The sequence below is a fragment of the Nelumbo nucifera genome, chromosome 6, assembly GCF_055504915.1.
Source record: "Nelumbo nucifera cultivar China Antique chromosome 6, China Antique-T2T, whole genome shotgun sequence".
NCBI classification, from domain to species: Eukaryota; Viridiplantae; Streptophyta; class Magnoliopsida; order Proteales; family Nelumbonaceae; genus Nelumbo; species Nelumbo nucifera.
This window is the reverse complement of record NC_142654.1, coordinates 26,504,925-26,527,788: the sequence shown is the minus strand read 5'-3', so window position 1 is coordinate 26,527,788 and position 22,864 is coordinate 26,504,925. Positions and strand designations below refer to the sequence as shown.

The window sequence follows — 22,864 nt, the reverse complement described above, 5'->3', positions numbered from 1 at the left end:
ATATAATATTTATACATGAAAAAAGAAAAAATTCAAAAAATATTTTCAAATATAAAATACATAAAAACACAAAAATTACAAAAATATAAAAAAATATAGAAATTGCAAACAAAATAAAAAATTATTTTCAAACTCTAGAAACCAAGGTTCAAAATATTGATATGCCCGATACACCGGTAGGGATGTATCGGGCCATATCGGTATTTTTTTACTTGCTTTATTTTTTTTAAACCGGTTCAAGGGGGGCGGTTTAAGGCTCCTCCACCCGCTGAACCAGTCAGAACCCCGATACACCCCCTGTAGGGGCGTATCGGGGAGTTCCCGAAACAATATGTATCGGTTGATACAGGCCAATACGTGTCAATAGTTTGAACCTTGTTAGAAACTTTAGAAATTGAAAAACGAATTCAAAAAATAAAAATTGTAGAAAAAACACTAAAAATTATAGAACATAGAAATTGCAAATAAATAACAAAAAAAATTATAGATTGTAGAAAATAGAAACATATAAAAACAGAAATTATAAAAAACATTGAAAAATATAACAAAACACTAAAAATGCAAAAAGAAAATTGAAAAGTGAAAATGACCCTTTTCCTCTAACTTGCCATTCAAGGGTAATTTGGTTATAAAAATTGTTATTTATGCTGACGTTGACACCTTTGTTAAAAAGCATTAACGGTGCACTAACGGAAGGTGAGTTTTAAAAAATAAAAACTTACTAACATGATGAGTTCTAGACATTTTGAAAAGTTATAGTGAATTTAAGAGAGATACCGAAAACTTATGGTGAGTTTTAAACAATTTCTCAAGATTCATTTGTAGCACACCCAAATTCCAATTTTGCAAAATTCTTCAGATTGAATCTCGCATCATCAAATCTTGCAGCGATTCCAACATATTAGACAGAAATATTAAAAAATAAGGACATCAGCATGGTCTTTTATATATTTTTTCTTGCTTCACTTTGAAAAAGGACAAAAATGGGGTTTAAAAAAAAAAAACATCAAATGTAAGCAAATCTTAAAAGATTACTAATGCAGGGTAGGTCTTTGCCCAACGACATCACCTAGTAGGGGAGGTTTTAGCCCATTTTCTAATGAGAGGGGAGGTTTCAGTATTTATGTGAAAATTCAATGAAAGTTTAAGTCTTTTACCTTATAAAGATTATAACAAATTCAAATTATTAATAAAAAATAACATAATAAAAAGAAAAATGTTAATAAACTTAGAAAAAAACTATTTTATTAGTTAAAATTGATGCAAATTAGTAAAAACATAATTTAATAAAAACTATTTTTTATTCTAACTTAATGAAAAGTAAATCCCTCTTCTTAATCCCTTCTAAGTTTTTGGTTCTTTTTAATTTATTAAACAATATGTAACGCAAGAATATTGTTAAGATGCATAGGGTTCAACTTTGTCCACATACAAATGTCCTAAGACTCTAGTCTAAATGTCACATTTAAGAATATAATAAAACAAATAAAAATTAACATAAATTTATATAATAACACTTAACCAAAAAATAATTGGATTGGAGTTGATAGCACTTGCCACTTGGCACTCCAGCGGTGCGAGACGTAAGAGTTAGTACCAGAATACGGTGAAACAAGAAACCAACAATCGAACCATGACAATTATTTACATTAATCATCTAAGAGGACTATAATATTCGGGCTTTACTGGACTTTAAACCTCTTTAAGGCACCTGGTCGAAGCCTAGTCCGTCTCTGAACGGGCTGGACTGGAAATGTGGAAAGTTTGTGACGGAAAAGCCGAAAAGAAACCGGAAAGCTGGTAGCTACTAGCCGCTACTCTCGCCAGGTGGAATTTTCATGGATGGGGTAGAATGGTTATTTTGAAGAAGGTTGTGTCCAATTATTTACCGTCCAACAGAACGCGCCCCATAATTCACCTCATCCGTGCATTCGGAGCATCTCCTAGTACAATGTGTCAATGCACGCTTAGATGTGCACGTGGGTACACTCGAGTAGGTTTTCTTTCTTTCATTACCACTCTTTTTCTCTCTCATTTTTCTTACAAATGAAGTGCTGAAGAATGAATATTGGTTTGTTTCACTGATTTATTTATTTATTTATTTTTTTGAGTTTTCAGACTTGAGCAGAGATTTACAGAAATCCTGAACTTTCTCCCTCTCATCCGGTTAGGATACAAACGGAGCCATTTTTCCTCCAGGTGAAAAAACTTCCGCTTCCGCTTCGGCTCTGGACGACGCTATTTCTGTCTCAAGTAAGAAAATTTTGATGAATGAACTTTCCTCTTTTTCGTTTTCTTTTGCAAAACAAAATTCATATATCCATTTGATCTTCGGTAATCGGGAGCTTCAACAAAGCTTAGTTCTTTGTTTACATCAATAAAGAAAGAAAGGGAAGAAAAAAAAAGAAAACAGTTCTGTTTGAGAATGTTTTGATAACATGCGCCCGACGAGTAACTCGTTCTCCAGCTAGCTTTTTGTCACCGTCGAAGCGGAAATGCCGGCCGGAGACAAGTACCTCTCCTCTCCGAATGGCCGTAAGCAGAACAGATAATCAACCAGCAAACTAGGCGTAGGTTTGTCCAGATCGCCACCGGCGCACCTTAGTTTACATCACTGTTCTGAAACATTGCTTGCGCGCATGCCAACTTCCTGTTGGGTGCGCCATCATTTTCCTTGTCCTGCGTTAGCGCCCTCCTCGAGAGGTACAGGAGAACGTACTCTTTCGTCTTGAACCGTCGGATGTTCTCCGAGATTCCCACTACAGTATTCCCGACATAAACGCGTCCTCATGAACTCCTGAGTCCTGAAAAATGTCAACATTTCAACATTTTTCCAATTTTCTCACCCCAACCAGGGTGAAGGCGGCAATCGATCCAGTCTTCGCTACAAACCATCTGAGCCAGCTGGAACTTTAATGCCCTCCATCTGTTAAACTTGGCGAAAATCGTGCATACATCCTTCGATTTCCCGAAATGACCGTTATGCCATCACTTATCTTTTTTACGGTGCAATTTTTTCTGCATTCACCGCCTTCGTTTTTTTCTTTTCTTTTTTTTTTTTTTTTCTTTCGAATATAAACCACTCTCGATTTGCCATGATTCTTGAAGGCGGGTAACCGACCTGTAAGTCAAATTATGGTTTCAGCAGCCGGACTTTCACGCAGCAGCTTCTGGTTTTCTGGTTTTATGAGGTGTGACCCACATGGACAGCCTACAATTTGGTGAAAAACAGGAAAGCCTAAATATACTTTCGATGCTTTCCAGTTATGGTGTGAACCTTGTTTTAGTGCCATTTTTTGTAACATTGTTGTCCAAATAACTTCTTTTCACCTCACAACAATGGTAAATGACCGAGGACTATAACCAATGGTTGGACTTGGACCATAAAAATGGAATCAATAGTCAAAACAATTTTTAGGTTGCTAATTATCAAAAAAAAAACAATTATTAGGTTGCTTTGTATTTTTTTTTCTTAAAATTTTAATTCAGTTAGTTGAGCAATTCAACTAGATGGTTGGGCTGCTAGATCCATGATCCAATGACAAAAATTAAGCCTATGTTATAACGTATAATATACAATTTATCGTTTTGAGCTTATTTCTATACAAAAAAACTTTAAAAGATAATCAAAAGTTATTTGTTATTTTTTGTATTTTATTTTTTTTCTTAAATTTTTTATTTTTAATTCAAAAACGATTCAACTAGATGGGTGGACTGCTAGATCTATGACCCAATAACAAAAGTTGGTTTATGTCCAGTTAATTCTCATTTTCATTTTTTTTTGTAGTTTTAGTCAGTTATCACTTATTTTTTGTTTAATATGATGGAAAAATTGGATTGATGCCCTTTGCCACATGCCAGCTTCTCTCTCTCTCTCTCATATATATGTGTGTGTGTGTAACTTGTTATAATTGTGGTGGTAGCAAACTGGTTCTTAAGGATGCCTCTGTTAATCCTAGAAACAGCTTTTGAAACAGTATGGCTGATATATTGGTAAGACAAGAAGTAAGCAGGAATTAATTCTATTGGGGGGGGGGTCTTCCCAAGAGAGAAGTTTGTAAACAGAAAAGCAAAAAAATAGCTGTCAGGGGTTGGGTAGAAAGTCTGGTTATATAAAGCACATTATTGTACATATTTACTATTCCTTAATCAATGACTACTAAAATGTCTTGTTGCTGATAAAAACACCTGTTGAACCTTTTTATGTTGTAAACATTTCTTTTCATACAAAGGGATCCTTTCAGTGTGTGTCCTTTGACTCTTCAATTTTCAACCTATCTGAATGCATGATATCTTCTCTCTTTCTGACCTTTGTCAGGTTTTTTGGCTATCTACTCAAAACAAAGTTATAGAATCAGGGGGGGGGGGCAGTGGAAGATGAAGAATGAAAAGTACTAGGTGAAAAATTACCCACTTCAGGTTCTCCATAAAAGTGTTGTTTTCATAAATTACCCACAACTCTAGGTGCTGGAACTACAACAATGAAAAGAGGAAATTTAATTTAAATGGCTGACCAAGGACATTGAAATTCAATGCACATGGGTAAAGAGAAGTGCAAATTCATTTGCAGATGGCTTAGCTAGGCAAGGGGTGAATAGGAGTTCTGTTTTCTGGGCTCAGTTGTAACTGCTCTTGTATTTTGGGTGTACTTTGACAGTTGTGGGGAGTTAAGTTATTTTAGTTTCCCTCTCTTGTTTTATTTTTCTTAATCAATTAATGAATCTTCTGTTATTAATAAAAAAATAAAAGGGTTACCTTCTAACAAGAAAATCTTGGAAAGTGCAATACAAATTGCATTGCTGATGTGGAAACAGAAGAAATGCTAGAGGAATATTGAAAGAAAAGATAATACATAATAATATGACCTCATATATTTTCAATGTTAATCGAAACAATTAATAAGAAGACTTCTTAGTGATTATGCCTGTGAGGTTTATGCCTTTGAGTGCATCTTGTGCCTCTTGCTTAAAGACACACCACCACCTTGCGGCATTATTGATGATGCTAGAAGATGTGAGGATATGATCTGTGCATTTCCCTTATCCTGTAGAATTATTTTGAAACTATCATAGCCACTCTGCTTTAAGTTGTTCAGAAACTAATGTGAAATAATCTATCCATCTCTGTTATTGATCATATTTCAAGAGATAATGTTGGTTCTGTGGGTAATATCAATCTAAGGTTTGCAAGTAATGTTTCATAGTTGTGAATGATTTTTCTGCTCTCAGTTTTTAATGTTAGAATGACATTCTGTATTGAACATTAGAATCTTCTTGAATGGGTAATCTTATTAAAGTCTTACAATGATAAAAAAAAAATTAGGGTCCATTTGGTTTGTAGTTGGAATGGAATCAGAATGGGAATGGTCTATTCCTCCCGCCTGTTTGGTCCAGATGGGAATCAAAATCCTGGAATGGATTCTCATTTCTAAGGGAGGGGGAGGGAATGATGATCCCCTCAAATGGGGAATGCCATTCCACCAGGAATGGGAATGGTATTCTAATTCTTCCCAACCAAACGGTTGGAACCGGAATGGACCATTCCAATTTCGATTCCAGACCCTTATTACCATAAGGTCTTAAATGATGGGCGCTACCTTTTCTGTTATCTAACACTAGGGGAGAGACTGTAGTGCATGTTCACCATGAACTAATAGTTCAATTCATAATCAGCATGATTTTATCTTGTACTTGTTTTTCTTTTCTTTTTTTATCCTTTCTTGGTAACTTAAAGCTTTATTGAATTGAATAGAAAAGAATTATGGTTACAAAGCAAGTTCAGGTCAGAAGCCAGCCTGACCCATAGACATGATTGGAATAGATACATCAACAAGACCCCACTATCCCCCAAAACAAGTGCCCTATACTAATCCCCTGTTTAGATTGTACTAGTTATTCTTACATTTCCCTCTCAAGGTATTTATCCATCTTATCTCTAGGCATTTTATACACCAGAGGACACAATAAAAGCTCTTGCTTACTTGATATTAGTGATTTAGACATGTATGCATATTTATAATATCCCCTAGAAGGATTGAGTTAAAAGCATGATAAGGTAGAAGCTTAAAAGTATATATTTTCAGAAGTTGAATTTCACAAACTGGAGACCCTACCCATATGCTATGAACATGACCACCAACTGATGAACCCAGACTCTTTTTCTTTGTGTGTTTGCTCTCATGGTTCTTAATTTTGTTTTCCAGCTAAGTCACCTTTTCATTTTCTAAACAATATGCCAGATAATATGTTCATGTTATTAGGGAGATTTAGTTTCAACGAAAATCTAGTAATATCTCTCTGTCATGTGTGTGTAGACCAGCCAATCTATGTGTATCATTTTCTAACAATCTTCCAGATGAAATATTCATGTTATTAGGGAGATTGAATTCCTTTTTAGTGAACTTCTAATAATATCTCTCTGTTCTCCATTGCATATAAAGATGCACCAATATAGTGAATGACTATTTCACTCAATTACCAATTGTTCCCTTTGGTACAGTTTACCAGCCTCAGCCAACTATCAGTAAAAGAGAATCTATGGAGCTCGATATTCCTGGTGAAGATAATGGTTTCACAGCTGGTTCAAAGGAAAATGAGCTACATCTCAGGCCAGTTAAAGCAGGTGAATCAGGTGAGGGTTTGCCGTATGCTCCTGTAGATTGGCCTAATCGTGGTGATAACTGGACTTGGAAGGTGGGGAAGAGGAAAACTTCTTCTGGTTTCTGGATAGATAGGTACCTGTATCCTCCAAGAAGTCTTCGGAAAACTATGACTTTGTGTAGGAAATATCGTTTTGCAAGCAGATACTCAGTTGAACAGTATATCCGGAAGGAATTTCCTAATGCAGATGTGAATGCCTTCTTTGCTTCTTTTAGTTGGAAGGTCCCTTCAGAAGATTCCACATGGACAAAAGGTATGGCTTTGATTTAACGGCCCTATTTTATGTTTTAGTGTAATTATATTGCTTCTTTTTTGTTTCAATAATTCTATATATCAGCTGGTTTTGTGCTCTTTTATTGGGATCTTTTCCTTTTTCTCATTTCATCAGTTCATGAATGATGAAACTCATTGCACTTTTGGTCCCCCAACCCCAAGGTTGTGTTGTCTTTGTATCATTAGGAAGTTACTTTGTCCTGGTAGTTCGTAATTAAATAATTTAGTATTGATAGTCCTGGAAAGTCCAACCACTTCTAATAAATCATCAATTATTGGTTATTTGATGATGAAGACTGATCTTTTGAGCTTGTTGAATTCAGTTTTCTTGTGCAAAGGTGGCTCCGATTCTAGAATATACGGGGTCCTAATTCTGTGGGGGATTTCTCTTGCAAGTCCTTTCGTTCTCTGGTTGCCACCTCTTCTTCCTATTCTTTCCCAGTTAAGTCTGGTGTTCTCCCATTCCCCCTAAAATTAGCGCCTTCTGTGGGAAGTGTTTCATTGAAGCATTAATACCTTTGATTTACTTCAAAGGAAGAGACCAAACTGGTGTGTTCTTTGCAAGTTGAATGGTGAGACTGCGATTCATCTTCTTATCTCTTGCCTGTTTATTATCTTTCTTTGGGATTGGTTTACTTTTGGATGCAGGTGGTCTTCTCCTGATAGGTTGGGGGGTTTGTTTAGCCCTACTAGCATTGGCTGTACAAAAAAGAGGGGTAGGACCTTGTGGAGATGCACTAGAGCAGCGTTAATTTGGACTGTGTGGGGGGAAAGAAATGCAAGAATATTTGAAGAGAAGGAGTGAAGCAAGGAAGCTTTGGTTGAAACTATAACATTGAGGGTAGCTCATTGGGCAAAAAGTTTGAAGCTGTTTTCAGATTTCAAGATTGAAGATTTCTTCAGAGCTTGGGGTACAATCGCTGCATCCTCAACTACAAGACAAAGATCTGTTGAGGTTTAGTCTCCTCCAATGAATGGTTGGAAGAAACTGAATTTTGATGGGAGCTGTTTGGGTAACCCATGGCCCTTAGGTATTGGAGGAGTCATTAGGGATGAAGAGGAGAACATAATTGCTTTATACTCTGGCCCCGTGGAGCAGGGTGATGCGGCAAGATCAGAGTTTTTGGCTGCAGTTTTTGGGGTTGAGAAGGCGGGGTATTAGAAGGCTGATTATTGAGGGAGATTCTAAAACTATGATTCCGTGGCTGGTTAAAGGGGAAGGGGTGGCATGGCATTTGAGGAATGAATTCAGAAAACTCAAATGGCTGTCACAGGACATGTTAATCCAAGTGAAATGGGTGAGGACTGCTAATAGCTTGGCAGGTAGCTTACCCAAACAAGGGTTCCCCTTTTCGATGCAGCCCAATTTGTTTTTTTGAGTTAGGGGGGTCTTGCTTCGCTCACTTGCCTCCGCTTCGATGGGACCCCCCCTTTCAACTAATGTTATGCATCTTTATTCTTCTTAATATATAAGTTTTTTATTAAAAACAAAGAAAAAATGAGATCCCCCCTTCCTCCTCTTAAGGAGGCTTATGCCTTCTTGTGTTCGGGAGACTTACACCTCATGCTTCTAGGTAGTGGAACACCTTGCGTCATGCCTCCGCATTTTAAAACATTGATGTGATTATATGTATACAACATCTCATTGTACAAGACAACTAATATTTTGATACTAACACAATATACTATACTGCTAGTTTTTTATTTTTTAATTTTTATTTTTAGAAAAAGAGTAGCTTTATATTAAAGACAGAGAAGAGTACATGAGATGATGTACAAAGATGAGAATCAGTCCTCTAATATCAGGTTTAAAATCAGTGATTAACAGTACAAATCAGATCTGAATGATAGTGCAAGAGTTGTGTATGTCGAAGAGAAGAGGTAAGAGAAGAAGTCGAATTAGTCTTCCTTCTCCTCTAACCCTATTTTTATTAATTTCTAAAACAAATTGATGATGACAAGTATACCCTTAAGTGGGCGGCCAGCTTGGCAGTTACATAAAGAAAATAAAATAAGAACAAATAACAGGCCCATTAAGTGAGGCCCATCAACATAAAATAAAGGATATCACATAAGAGGTTGTTAGGGCCCATTCGGCCCAGTCTCTTTACATACAAAGAACGCTAGCCTCACACAGGTTACAAGGGCATAATGCTATCACTATAAAGGCTTCCCTTTGAGCACTTGATTTAGCTAAACTATCTGCTACAGAGTTTAAGGCCCCAGGGATCCAGATTAGATTTACATTCAAGGAATACAACAAATCTTTAGCCTCATCCAAGTAGTTCACCAATCTCCAAGGCCTACCTTCCTTCTCCCCAAGCCACTTTACCGTGTTGCCAGAGTCACCCTTGACTGCCATGTTGGTCAAGCCTAGACTTCTTGTGATACAGAGGCCATTTAGCACTACTAAAATTTCAGCCATTGTGGAATCTGCAATCCCAATTGGTCCACTAAAAAACCACAAGGGGCTACCATCCTTCCTCTTGAACAGACCACCAATTCCAGCTAATCCCGGGTTCCCTAGTGCACTTCCATCAAAATACGGAGTCACCTCCTCTTCTCTTAACTGGGGAAGGCTATTAGCTCTTAAAGAACTAGGTGAAGAGAACAACCATTCCACTACATTCTGCTGAAGCATATTCGGAGTGAACCTTTGTACATCTCTGAATTCAGCACCCACAGATTGCACAAGTGAAAAATATGAGAAATATTCCTCTTCCATGAGTCTAGCTTTGTTATTAAAAATGTGATTGTTTTGTTCTTCCCAAATGCCCCACAATACTACTTGAGCCACCATGTTCTAGTAGATTCTTCCCCTTTGACGGTTTGGCCTAACCCCCTCCTTTACCATTGCCTTAGAAAATCTTCAAATACATTCAGGAAACACCCAGTTGTAGCCGACAATGTTTAAAAAATGGCACCAGATCTTCCTTGTTTCCTTTGTTATTAAAAATGGTTTTAAGCAAGAAAATAATGTTCTTAGTCTTGGGAGAACTGACCTCTCCAAATCAATTTGCTTTGTGAAAGGAAGACAAATTGTGGATAGCATTCTAATTACAAATGAATGCGATGTAATTTCAGTTATGTGCCGCAGGGGCATTTTTGTCTTTTTAACCTTTTATTTTTTATTTAGTCGGCCTAACTTATAAATACAAATCCTGGGCACCGCCAGTTTACGTTTTTTGGTCTAAATATTTCGCCTCTTTCTTCTCTCCTCTCATCTCTTGATCGAGATCTTTCTTCTTGCCAAAATCATGGTATCAGAGCAGGTTGGTGCTCTGTAAATTTTTTTGGTCGATGACATCCTCTGTGTTCACTTGACTGAGAATGACGAAACGAAGTCATCTCTGGACCTGAGAACTCATCGGCTGAATCCCCCTCTCCAGTTCTGGGCAGAAACTCAACGGAAGTGATTGCAGAAGATTATTCTGGACCTGAGAACTCATCGGCTGGATCTCCCTCTCCTGTTCTGGGCGGAAATCAACTGAAGTGATTGCAGAAAATTCTTGATGACTGGTTGAGTCCTTCCAAGAGGTTGGTGGCTGCTTTTTTTTCTATTCTCTTTTATTATTCTTGGACTGAAAAATCCAGAAACCACCTGAACTGAACTTGGACAGGTTTTTTTTTAACTTTTTTTCTTTGGTTCTTGGTGCTGGTACCAAGAACAGGTTGAGGGTTGCCTTGACCGAATGGTATAAGGGAGGTTTAACCCTTTCTTTGTGGGTCGGATGATCCAGAAACCTGTGAACTTGTGGAATTAGTTGTAGGTCATGAGTGACCTGGTTTGGTTGACTGTTACAGCAACCGTGTACTGATGCTTGTGGCTTATATTAGCCTTGGAGAGGCCTGTTAGATCAGTGAGAGTGTGTTGCAGCAAGGGCTGTGATTGTGTTCTAACTGTCAGAAAACTTAAAGTAAGGGCTGTGTAGTACATTTGTGTGTATTGACTGAAGTGAAGGGACTGTTGTTGTCTTAGTGAGCGTCAGTCATGAATTCTGAAGATTCAGCAACCTCTGGAGCCTCTTTTAACCAAGGAGGAATGAACAACAGTATTGACTCCATGAGCTTTCCAACGACCATTACTCCCTTAGATGGCAGAAATTATTTGACATGGTCTAAGGAGATGCGGCTGTACATCACAGCCCGGGGTAAAGCATGGTATATCAATGGAAAAGTGAAAGGACCTAGGACTGGTACGGCTGAATATGATAAGTGGGACCAGGAAAACTGCATGATTATGTCATGGCTCTTGACTACTATGCTACCATCAGTGAAGCAGAACTTTATGTCGGCTGAAACAGCCAAGGAAATATGGGAACAAGCAAGGTCAACTTACTCCGAACAGAGGCACTATGCTAGAATCTATCAATTGCAAGTCGAGTCCGCAACGTGTAAACAAGGGGAAAGAAGCTTATCCACCTACTATTCTGCCCTCACATTTATCTGGAAAGAGTTAGATTACTATCAGAAGATTGACTGGGAGATTGAAAATGATGCCAAAGCCTACAAACAGTTAGTGTCACAGCAGCGGGTGTTTGCTTTTCTGTTGGGACTTAATCCCATATATGAACCCATTCGAGTTCAAATTTTGGGCAGCAAGGATCTTCCCTCTGTCCAAGAAGTGTATGCGTTGGTTCAATCCGAGGAAAGTAGGAAATCTTCCATGAATCCTCCCGAGGGGGAGACCATTGCCTTAGCCGCAAGAGGTAATATCAATTCAGCAAAAAAGGGAGGATGGTCAGAAAAGGGTTGATGATAAGGATAAACCGTGGTGCTCTCATTGTCAGAAATCCCAACACACATGGGAGACATGCTGGGAATTGCATGGCAAGCCGAAGTGGGCACAAGACCTAAATAAGAAATCAGCACAAGAACAGAACAAGAAACCAAATCAGAAAAGGTTCACCTCGGCTAACTTGGCCTCTCATGAGTATCAGAGTGGAGGAACTACTATGAACTCTCAAGATTGTCCCCCTAGGTCCGATCTTAAGGAAAATATTATCACTGCCTTTCGTGACCATTTGGAGCAATATGGTAGGGCCCTCACACAAATTGATTATGGACCCACTCCTTCAACCTCTTTTGCCTCTTCCTCAAGTAACTTAGCTTCTGCATTCCATGTGTCTACTGATACCTCTGAATCCCCATGGATTATTTATTCTGGTGCTTCCAATCACATGACAGGTAAGTCAACCTTTTTCCAATCATACACCCTTTTTTTTGGCAAAGATAAAGTGAGGTTAACTAATGGATCCTTCTCCTCTATTGCTGGTCGAGGATCTATATCTTTGCCATTTGGCTTACCCCTATCAGATGTTTTACATGTTCCAAAACTGCCTATTAATTTACTATCTATTAGCAGCATTACACACTCTTTGAACTGCTCAATAACCTTTTTTCCTCAATCTTGTCTCTTTCAGGATTTGGCCTCCGGGAGGACGATTGGTAAAGGGAACATGGTGAGTGGCCTCTATGTGCTAGAGAATAGAGTTGGTCTTGCAGCCTCAGAGTCTTTGAGTCAGTTATATTTAAGTCAGGTTACTTTGTGGCTCAATCGTTTGGGTCATCTATCTTTTGAGTCCTTAAAGTATTTGTTTCCAAAATTGTTTAAGTTTGTGTCTATTAATGATTTTTAGTGTTAAGTGTGCCAGCTAAGCAAGCATTGTAGAACTTCATTTTCTTTACGTAATAAAAAATCAGATGTTTCCTTCTCCATTGTGTATTCTGATGTTTGAGGACTTATAAATATTCCAACAAAGCATGGCTACAGATACTTCATATCTTTCATTGATGACTTCTCTCGATATATGTGGGTGTACCCTATGCACTCTTGAGACGAAGTTCCTAAATTTATGAAAGCCTTCCAACGTATGGTATACACACAATTTCAAATGTAGATTTGAACTTTCCAATCAGACAATGACAAAAAGTACTTTCATGGTGACCTCAGAATTTTTTGAAACTTGTGGCTCTACTCATCGTAGCTCTTGTGCTCAAACCCCTCAACAGAATGGGGTTGCAGAGAGAAAGAATCGTCATCTCTTAGAGGTTGCTTGAGGGTTGTTGATACACATGAATGTTCCAAAAAGGTTCTGGGTGAATGTTGTTATGACTGCGGCTTATCTTATCAATCGAATGTCATATCGTCTCTTGGAATTCAAGTCCCCTCATTAGCTCATCTTTCCTACAGCTCCATTGTTTCCTATCCCTTTGCGTGTCTTTGGGTGTAAGTGTTTTGTCCATGATCTATCACCTACTCGTGGTAAGTTAGATCCCAAAGCCATTGTTTATGTATTCCTTGGCTATCCCCTTTCCCAAAAAGGTTATCGTTGCTTTGACCCTATTTCCAAAAAGTACTTTGTATCTATGGATGTTTCTTTCTTTGAAGATGTGCCTTTCTTTCTTGCTTCTCCTCAAGGGGAGAGTCCAAGTGAGGAGAAACAGAGATAGGTTTTGTTGCCTTCTCCTCCTGACCCCCCTCCATTTCGAGTCTTTCATAGACAACGATACAAAAGTCAAGGCCGTGATCAATGAAGTTTAATAGACACAGAGCATCCTGAAGCTGTGCAACCTGTGCCATCGAACTCTCAGGGGTTAAATCAATCACCGCATCCAGGTACTATTGTTCTAGTTGACATTCCTGAGCCCATTGATATTGATACTTCTAATTGTGATCTGGATCTTCCTATTGCTAAGAGGAAAGGTGTTAGATCATGCACCATACACCACCCGATGGCCCTTTCCTTATCCTATGAGCATGTTTCACCCTCTTTCCGTGCTTTCCTCTCTGCTATTGACAGTATTTCCCTTCCTAAGAGTGTTGCAGAAGCTTTACTTACTCTTGAATGGACAGATGCAATGAAGGGGGAGATTAATGACCTTCACAAAAATGGCACGTGGGAGCTGGTAGATCTTCCTGAAGGAAAGGAACCTGTGGGGTGCAAATGGGTATTCTCTGTGAAACATAAGGCAGATGGCATAGTGGAGAGGTACAAGGCCTGGCTAGTTGGAAAAGGTTTTTCACAGGTGTATGGAGTTGATTATGCGGAAACCTTTGCACCTATAGCAAAAATGAATTCTATTCGAGTCCTCATTTCTTTAGCAGCAAATCTAGATTAGGAACTTCATCAGTTGGACATTAAAAATGCTTTTTTGAATGGTGACTTAGAAGAAGAAGTGTATATGATCTAACCTCCAGGTTTTCGTGCTAAAGGAGATGAGCAGAAAGTATGTAGACTGAAGAAATCTTTGTATGGTTTAAAACAGTCTCCAAGGGCCTGGTTCAGTAGGTTCCACAATGCAGTTCAACAGATGGGTTTCAAGTAGTGCCAGTCTAATCACACACTCTTTGTGAAGAGAGAGCAAGGAAGAATGGTAGCTTTAATTGTGTATGTTGGTGACATTATTATCACCGGTGATTGGAACTCAGAGATACAAAGATTGAAGAGATTCTTGGCCACTCAACTTGAAGTGAAGGATTTGGGGCCTTTACGTTATTTCCTTGGAATTGAAGTGGCCCGCTCTAATCAGGGTATCTTCATCTCCCAAAGGAAATATGTTCTTGATCTCTTGAAAGATACAGAGAAGATTGGAGCAAAACCTGCTGACACTCCTATAGATGTAAACCACAGGCTTGGGGATTGTAGTGATGAGCCCATAGCAGATATGAAGTAATATCAAAGATTTGTGGGCAGACTTCTCTACCTATCTATGACAAGACCTGACATTGCATATGCAGTGGGAGTCCTTAGTTAATTTATGCATGTTCCCAAGGCCACACACTTGGAGGTAGCACACAGAGTTCTTAGATATTTGAAGAAATTCCCTGGGACGGGACTCCTGTTTGGAAAACATGGGCATATGAGAGTTGAGGTTTACACTAATGCAGATTGGACTGGTTATGTGGATGATAGAAAATCTACCAGTGGCTATTGTGCTTTTGTTGGGGGAAACTTGGTTACTTAGAGGAGTAAGAAAGAGTAAGAAACAAAGTGTGGTGGCCAGATCAAGTGCAAAAGCTGAATATAGAGCCATGTCTCATGGTGTGGCAGAACTTCTATGGATAAAGAATCTCTTGGGTGAATTGGGCTTTCCTCTCAGTGATCCTATGTCATTATACTGTGACAATAAGGCTGCTATTAACATTTCAACCAACTCTGTTCTCCATGTAGAACTAAACATATAGAGGTTGACGAACACTTCATCAGGGAAAATTTGGAAAAATGAGAAGTTTGCACTCCCTACATCAGCTCTGAGGAACAACTGGCAGACATCCTTACTAAAGGATTAAATTCCATGCAGCACTATAATCTTTGTGACAAGTTGGGGATGATTGATATCTACGCCCCAACTTGAGGGGGAGTGATGTAATCTCAGTTATGTGGCACCGGGGCGTTTTTGTCTTTTTAACCTTTTACTTTTTATGTAGTCGCCTTAACTTATAAATACAAATCCTGGGTACCGCTAGTTTACGTTTTTGGGTCTAAATATTTCACCTCTTTCTTCTCTCCTCTCTTCTTCTTCTTTCTTCTTCGTTCTTCTTCTTCTCTCCTCCTCCTCTCATCTCTTGATCGAGATCTTTCTTCTTGCAGAAATCAGAATGTTTTGAAGATAGAAGACTAAATGGTGAGCTGGGGGTTTTTGTCAAATTTGACCTTGAAAAAGCTTATGATAAAGTTGATTGGAATTGCATACTACACATCCTAAAGGCAAGAGGCTTTGGTAGTAGATGGGTATGGTGGATCAGAGGCTGCATTAGTTCTTCTTGGTTCTTAGTGTTGATAGATGGAGAACCCAAAGGCTATTTGAAGGCAAGTCAAGAGCTAAGACAGGGTTGCCCCCTCTCCCCCCTTTCTCTTCACCTTGGTGATGGATATCTTTAGCCAACTTTTTGACAAAGCCAAGAGTTTAAGTCAGGTGAAAGGTTTTGAAGTGGGAAGAGATGCTGTATGTATTGCTTATTTATAGTTTGCTGATGACATTAGCTTGTTCTTGGAAGCATCTTTGAAAAACATCTTACATACCAAAAGGGTAATCAACTACTTTGAGATGGTAACTGGAATGAGGGTTAATTGCTTCAAAAGTAGTATTGTGGCCATAAACTCAGTTCTAGAGAGCTTTAAAGCCATTTTGGAGTGTAAAGTGGAGACTCCCTATTTCCTATCTAGGGATGCCTCTTGGTGGGAACCTAAAAACTTTAAGCTTCTTAGGACCAATGGTGGAGAAATGCAAGAAGAAATTAGGCACTTGGAAGATGTGCTATTTATCAAAAGGAGGAAGCCTCACTGACGCAAGAGCTAAAGAGTCAAAATTGGAATTTTATGAAATTTTATGTATTTTTGTATTTTTGGATAGTAGGGGTATTTTTGTCATTTTGCAATTTTCTGTGGGGGTCCAATGATAGGGTTTAATTTGTCTAGTTATAGTTTTTTATGTTTAAAATTTTAGAGTCATTGCATAAATAGGATTAGAGTTATTGAGTCTTCTTTGAATTGAAATAGGGTATGACAGCTTAGTTTGAGTCCTACTAGGATTATTGAGTCTAACATTTTGACTCCTAGGATTATTATGAGTTTAGAGTCTATAAATATGTATGGACATTTTACACAAAGGGAATGAAATATATTGCGTTTTCTTCAGCTTATGCTACTAACTATGGTGAGTGATTCCCATGCCCTAGAGTGATTCTAGGCACTCTGAGTGATTCCAGGTATTTTCTCTCCCTATTTTCTCTCTTATTCCTTTAAGAAGCCATTACAGCCATCAACAACCATAAAATTCTGATCAAGAAAACCATTCAACATTCTCTAAGGACTAGAACTGAGCTGGTCCTACATCACTCACTCTTTTAAAGGCCTCATTAACAAACTTGCCAATTTATTTTCTTTCAATCTTTCAGATCCCGACCAAAGTCAGAAATTTAATTGAGAAACTTCAAAGAAATTTTCTTTGGGAAGGTGGAAGGAGAAAGGAAATCACTTAATGAGCTGGGAACAAATGTGCAAGCCTAAGGAGGTAGGAGGTCTGGGAATTGGACATCTAATAAAAAAGAATGCTTCTCTTTTGGGAAAATGGCTTTGGAGATTCCCCATTGGGTCCAATGCTCTTTGGGCAGCTGTCATCACCAGCAAGTATGGTTCAAGCACAAATGGTTGGGATAGCAATCTCCATTTGAACTGGATTTTTTGATTAGTAAAGTATCAATTCATTAAAAAACCAAACCATGTACAACTAGTGGCTGTACAACGGAGAATACAAAAATCATTCATACCACTATCCCATTGGGAATTACAAAGACTTCCAAAATCAAAAGAGAACTAGCTGACCAAAAATAAATAAAAAAGAGAACTACAGAAGAACTGTCAACATTTAACTGTGCTGAAGACCAAGAATACAGTTTCCCCACAATTTTCTGCCACACTACATCCTCTTGACAGCCTTTGTTTTAAAACATCCTTGAGTTTCTTTCTTGTCATATCAACCAGAAAAAAAAAGGGTAAAGTCAATAAATCCTTGGAAAGGTATCGTTTCTATCCACAGTAACTTCTTTCCTTTCATCAGGTATAAGGTGGACAATGGGATCAGAATTAAGTTTTGGTAGGTAAGACTTTTGGTGGGGTATACTCTAGCTGCCTCCTTCCCTAGACTTTTTATCTATCGTTAAGACCAAGAAGCAACTATTTCCTCCTGCCTTCCTCACCCCTCTTCTGAGAACACCTTGAATTTAAGCCTTAGAAGACCCTTAAGAGACTTAGAGATAATCGATCTAGTTGATTTTCTCCAAACTCTTAAAGAAGTTACATCTCACCCCAAATGGTGAGTTCTCTTCTAAGTCTTTTTCAAGGCTTTGATTGCAGGTGAGCGGATTTCCTCATTCCCTAGCCACATCATACCCAGCACCCTTTGTAGAAGAAGATAGACGATGGCTATTGTCTATAAGCGCAGGCCCCTTTCCCTGATCTAGGCAATCACTTAAAATATCACATGGGTCGGTTTTTCTTTTACCTGTCCCAGAAGCTAAACCGCTCTACCTCCCGGTTGGGTTAAAGACAGCAGTTCACATCAGTTTTGTAGTCGAGCCACACCCTCCCCTAGCCACATCAGCAAAAGATAACCGACCCTCTTCTTTTTCTTTTAATTGAAAAACTTGTGAATTTCTTTCTTTAAATAGATTGCTTGCTGTTTGGTTTTCCTCCACTGACGTTCCAACTTCCCATTTGGACTTCCCCTGCACACCCTTTCTCACCAATGTTCATGTGCCATGTATATAACAGCCTGCCACATCAGGATCATCTTCAACCTTGGCTCTTCGTCCTCAAAGAGATGCTTCCACTTCTGATAGCAGCCAGATATGATACCAGGCACCATAAAAAAACTTCAACTGATCTAGGTAGGAGTTCTGGTTTTACCCCTGCAATTCTAATCTCTGCAGCGTGTAAATCTTGAAAATTAACCTCCTCCAAAACTCCTCTCAATAGCCTTACTATGTTCCCAAGATTCGTTTACTCCAAAGATGGAATCAAAATCCTAACAGATTTATCAGGAAGCTTCCAAATGTGTGCTCCATCTTGTTGTACAGTGGCGTCCAGTTCTGAACCTGGACCAAGCCCTCTTTTGATTCAATCATTGTAAAGCTCCTTTCTTCATCACCAATGTCAAGGACCACCTTTCTGTCTGTTAACAGCATTAACACTGCATCAGCTTCTGTTTCTAATTTTTTCACCACCGTATCCAATATTTTCCTCCTCAATCCTTTACTTTTTCTTCAGCTGTCATTACCATTCTCCATTCCCAGTTACCTCTCCCAGCCTCAAGCAGCATCCTTTGCAAACCTGTCTAACTTGCAGCCACTACTCCACGAGGGGAGGAGCTCTGTTTTCCATTTACCTTTTCCAGATTGGTTTTATCTTATACCAACTGGCTAGGATGATTCTGCACAATACGCTCATCTGTATTCAATACTTTTTCCTTGGCTGTACTCCTGTCAAAAGATAGGAGATACTGTTGTAGTTTGTCCGCAGAGTTTAACCACCTCTGTTCCTCCCCTTACCATTCCTTCTCAACTCAACTTCAAACCTCTTCCCTATTATCTCCATGGAATTTTTCCAGCCTACTATCCTGATAGAGTTGATTACTCCAATACCCCTTTCAACCACAACACAGCTTCCTCAGGCAAGAGAATTGTCGCCCTCCTATCTTCTCTGATTTTCAGCAGGTTCCTACCTCTAACCCTTCCCTATTCAAGCAGTATTTTCTTTGCTTCGATAAACAGTTCAGATATCCACCTGATTGCTGCTTGGAAATCTCCGTCACTTCGAACCCTCTCCATCCTTCTCAACTTCTTGCTCACTCTGAGACCAACCTAAGAAGTTGTCCTCTGTTGTCCCAATTCCAACAACCAATTTCTTCTTCAAATTGGTTGTTAGATCTGATGCCACTGCACAATTGTAACTTCTTAAAATTGTTTTTCATTAATTATCAAAAAAGCAATTGTTAGTCATTTCCTCTATTGCTTGACAAATGGGGCTACAAAAATTATGGTGTCAGCAAACCATATATGGGTGATTGGAGGATCTTTACTTCCCACATGAAATGCATTGATTTTTCCACCACATCATGCTTGTAGTGTTCTTTCATCATGCTATGCTTCTTCCTCTAGAATTGCTAAAACTTAAAAACAATTTATACTGTTGATTTCCTGTATGCACCTCCTGGGTTATGTTTTTTTTTTTTTTCCTTTTTCCTTCTATACATGTGTTAAATTGCTCCTCTGTTGATTCTACATACATTACATCATATTTAAGTTTTAGCATAGAGTTATTGCATAAGAAACTTTTTATTCTGTGGTGAAATGCAGATGAAAGCAATTCACTTGGCATGCTTCCTGATGAAGAGATGGCTGAACATTCTGGATATGACTCAAATCATGAGAGTATGGATTGCAAGGCTAGAAACAGGATCTGCAATCTCCAATTACAAGCAAGGACCTACTCTCTAGCATCTATGGATTGTGATATATGCTGCAGTGAACCTGGTTTTTGTCGTAATTGCTGTTGTATTCTTTGTTGTAAGACTATTAATTGGGCTTACGGGGGTTATAGCTTCGTTAAGTGTGAAGCAAGAGTGGGTGACAATTATATTTGTGGACATGTTGCACACATGGACTGTGCTCTCCGTTCATATATGGCTGGGACTGTTGGAGGAAGCATTGGTTTAGATGTGGAGTACTACTGTAGACGTTGTGATAAGAGGACAAGTCTCATTCCATATGTTACACGGCTTGTAATGACCTGTGAGTCTCTTGATTCCCGAGATGACATTGAGAAGATATTAAACCTGGGTTTGTGCATTGTGTATGGCTCACAACAAACAGATGCAAAGAAGTTGTTGCATCGCATTGGATTAGCAATGACAAAGGTGAGGTTAATCTATGATGGATATAATTTAACTCAATGAAATTCTTCCTTGCAAGAGTCATATTGTCTCATTATACAATTTCTCAACCAGCAGTATGACCATCTGATATGTACATCAGCTTAAATGCGGAGCTGATCTTAAGGACATCTGGAAAGAGGAAAATGCTTCGCCTGTATCAACTGGTTAGTTTGCTTCTAAACTCCATTCCTTATTATTTCCATAATGCTGCATCAATGTTGTGAAGATATGTTAAACCAACATATGACAACATATTAATAATTTAAAAATGACATGGAGAAGCTGAAATTCCCCTTTGCTTCTAAGCAACATGCTATTTAGGAGCTAGGATACATGTAATATAGACAATGTATATATAATAGAAAAAATGTGGTGAAAAAAGGTTTTGCTTAAGGCACATTGTTTACCATGGACTTTCTTGATCATGCACTCATCTACTGCTCAGACATCATCATCTGGTCGGAAAAAGCATTCGTTCAACATATTCAGCAACTTTTTGGTTTTTCTGAACATAATGAATGCAAAGAGAAAGGAATGGAAAAGCACATGAAGTGGCAAATATGTCTAGAATTAGAAAAGGAAATATTTGGTACTGTTTAATACTGTCATAGTGGATAAGTGAGGAATGGACTGAGAGGGTGATCAGTTGTACAATTTCTTTATATTTTTTATATTTTTAAGTATTAAAAATAGAAGCTATTATTTACCTAAAAAATATTACTAATTCTCTACTTTCTACCACTGCACTCTGCTAGTCACCTGACGTTTCACTCTACATTTTTCCCCCTTCTTAAAAACTGCAACTTTGCTAGGGAGTCCAGAAGATGCAAATGATGAAGATATTCCTGATTTCAGAACAGACTTGGAGCTTCCTCTGGATCTTGAACTACAGAAGCAATCTCAGCCACCTATGTTCATTACTTCAGACCATCGTATTGCATCTGTAAAACTACAGGACAAGATCGATCAGGTTCTCCAATCCTTGAAGAGATCACAGGAATTTGAGTATAGAATTGCAGAGGAAAGACTGTATGCTCAGAAAGATTTTCTTCTGGGTTTATATCAACAACTTGACACATCGAGGGCTCATCTGGCGAAATGCACTGGAACAGCAACCAACAGTGACTCTGATGCCCTACTCGGCAATGTCATAAACAGAGTAGGTCAGATAAAGCTTGAACTCGAAAAACTCACAACCATGAAGGAGGTAGCCAAAGGATTTGGAAGGGCTTCTAAAACTATTCTGAGAGAGCACTTTGGCTTAGACATACAAGATTGAAATTTGCTGCCCTACTCGGCAATGTCATAAACAGAGTAGGTCAGATAAAGCTTGAACTCGAAAAACTCACAACCATGAAGGAGGTAGCCAAAGGATTTGGAAGGGCTTCTAAAACTATTCTGAGAGAGCACTTTGGCTTAGACATACAAGATTGAAATTTGCATTATTATGTGGTTGTGATGAGCTTACATTTGTTGGCAATCAGCCAATTATTGTTTCTTGAGTTCTTCAATCTTCATTCCACGCATCATTGCATATGCATTAATATATCGTAGATTATGTACTTTGAATTCTTCATGCATGATGAAAATCTGATGGGAATCGACTTGATGATGTCTGGGAGCAATACATGACCTTATATTATAAAAGGTGGGCAGAGTATTTTGATTTCTGCTACTTCACCACTGCGTAACTTAAAAGAATGTAGCTTAATCTTTCTGGTCAATGGGTATTAAATCATTCTTTCTTCATTCAGTTTTATTACTGACCCAGTCAATTAGTTAATATAATGGCCAAGATTCAAAGCTTCGGTATGACAAAGAGGATTGGGACTTGGAAGAGTTAGTTAACATCTTCTGTGACCGTGGTCACAGGCTCGCAGCACACCCATGCGACCCCCAGTGAAACAAAGGAAGATGAGTGATGGAAATTAAAAGCGGTTCACGGGATAATTTTGGATTTAATTCCATTGCTTTACAAGTGTCTGTAGTTCGCCTTCAAAAAAAGTCTTGTTCATTGGGAAGTAAGAAGTTACAATGAGTGTGCAGGCACTGAATTCGTGTTGGCTCCCCACTGGCCACAGCATATCCCAACAAGCCGTGCATTGGAAACATCTACTTGTTATGGGGAGATGTCCCCTACAGAGGAAATCGATAGATATACCTGAAACTCTGGAATTACTAGGATTACGTAGGTAAACTCAGTAAATCTCACAATTTCAACAATACTAATTTTAAGGCCCAAACGGATTCAGATACAATATTTACGTTGGTGGAAAATTGAAAGATACATATTGCGATGCACTTTTGGATTGGAATGACTAGGATATGCATAAATTCCAAAACTGAATCAATCTTAAAAAGATTGTAAATTAAGTATAAGCATAAAACGAATACGTATTTTAATATTTGTATAGTTTATTTGAGATGTAAACTATACACTTTGGAAAACTAAAAAAATGGTGAAGTAAAATATGTATTTAGATGCTTGGAAAACC

General features: G+C 38.4%; 1 protein-coding gene across 5 annotated transcripts; it reads left to right on the top strand.

Annotated features, from left to right (window-relative positions):
* The first annotated feature begins 1,847 nt into the window (after positions 1-1,847).
* LOC104598606 (uncharacterized) lies at positions 1,848-21,978 on the top strand. Of its 5 annotated transcripts, none has more exons than XM_010260758.3 (6): positions 1,848-1,993; positions 2,119-2,253; positions 6,499-6,912; positions 19,792-20,351; positions 20,470-20,533; positions 21,182-21,978. In XM_010260758.3, the coding sequence occupies exons 3-6, from the start codon at positions 6,537-6,539 to the stop codon at positions 21,646-21,648; spliced, it is 1,467 nt and encodes a 488-aa protein (XP_010259060.1). In that variant the 5' UTR covers positions 1,848-1,993; positions 2,119-2,253; positions 6,499-6,536; the 3' UTR covers positions 21,649-21,978. The 5 variants fall into 5 exon arrangements, with proteins under 5 accessions (XP_010259060.1, XP_010259061.1, XP_010259066.1 ...); XM_010260759.3 differs by lacking the exon at positions 1,848-1,993 and adding an exon at positions 2,016-2,071 and having other exon boundaries at positions 2,172-2,253; XM_010260764.3 differs by lacking the exon at positions 1,848-1,993 and having other exon boundaries at positions 2,078-2,253; positions 21,191-21,978.
* The last annotated feature ends 886 nt before the right edge of the window (positions 21,979-22,864 follow it).

Coding starts and splice junctions, on each gene's coding strand:
- LOC104598606 (XM_010260758.3), top strand. CDS start 6,537: ATGGAGCTCGATATTCCTGGTGAAGATAATGGTTTCACAGCTGGTTCA. Junction 6,913..19,791: donor AGATTCCACATGGACAAAAG/GTATGGCTTTGA, acceptor GGTGAAATGCAG/ATGAAAGCAATTCACTTGGC. Junction 20,352..20,469: donor TTGGATTAGCAATGACAAAG/GTGAGGTTAATC, acceptor TATGTACATCAG/CTTAAATGCGGAGCTGATCT.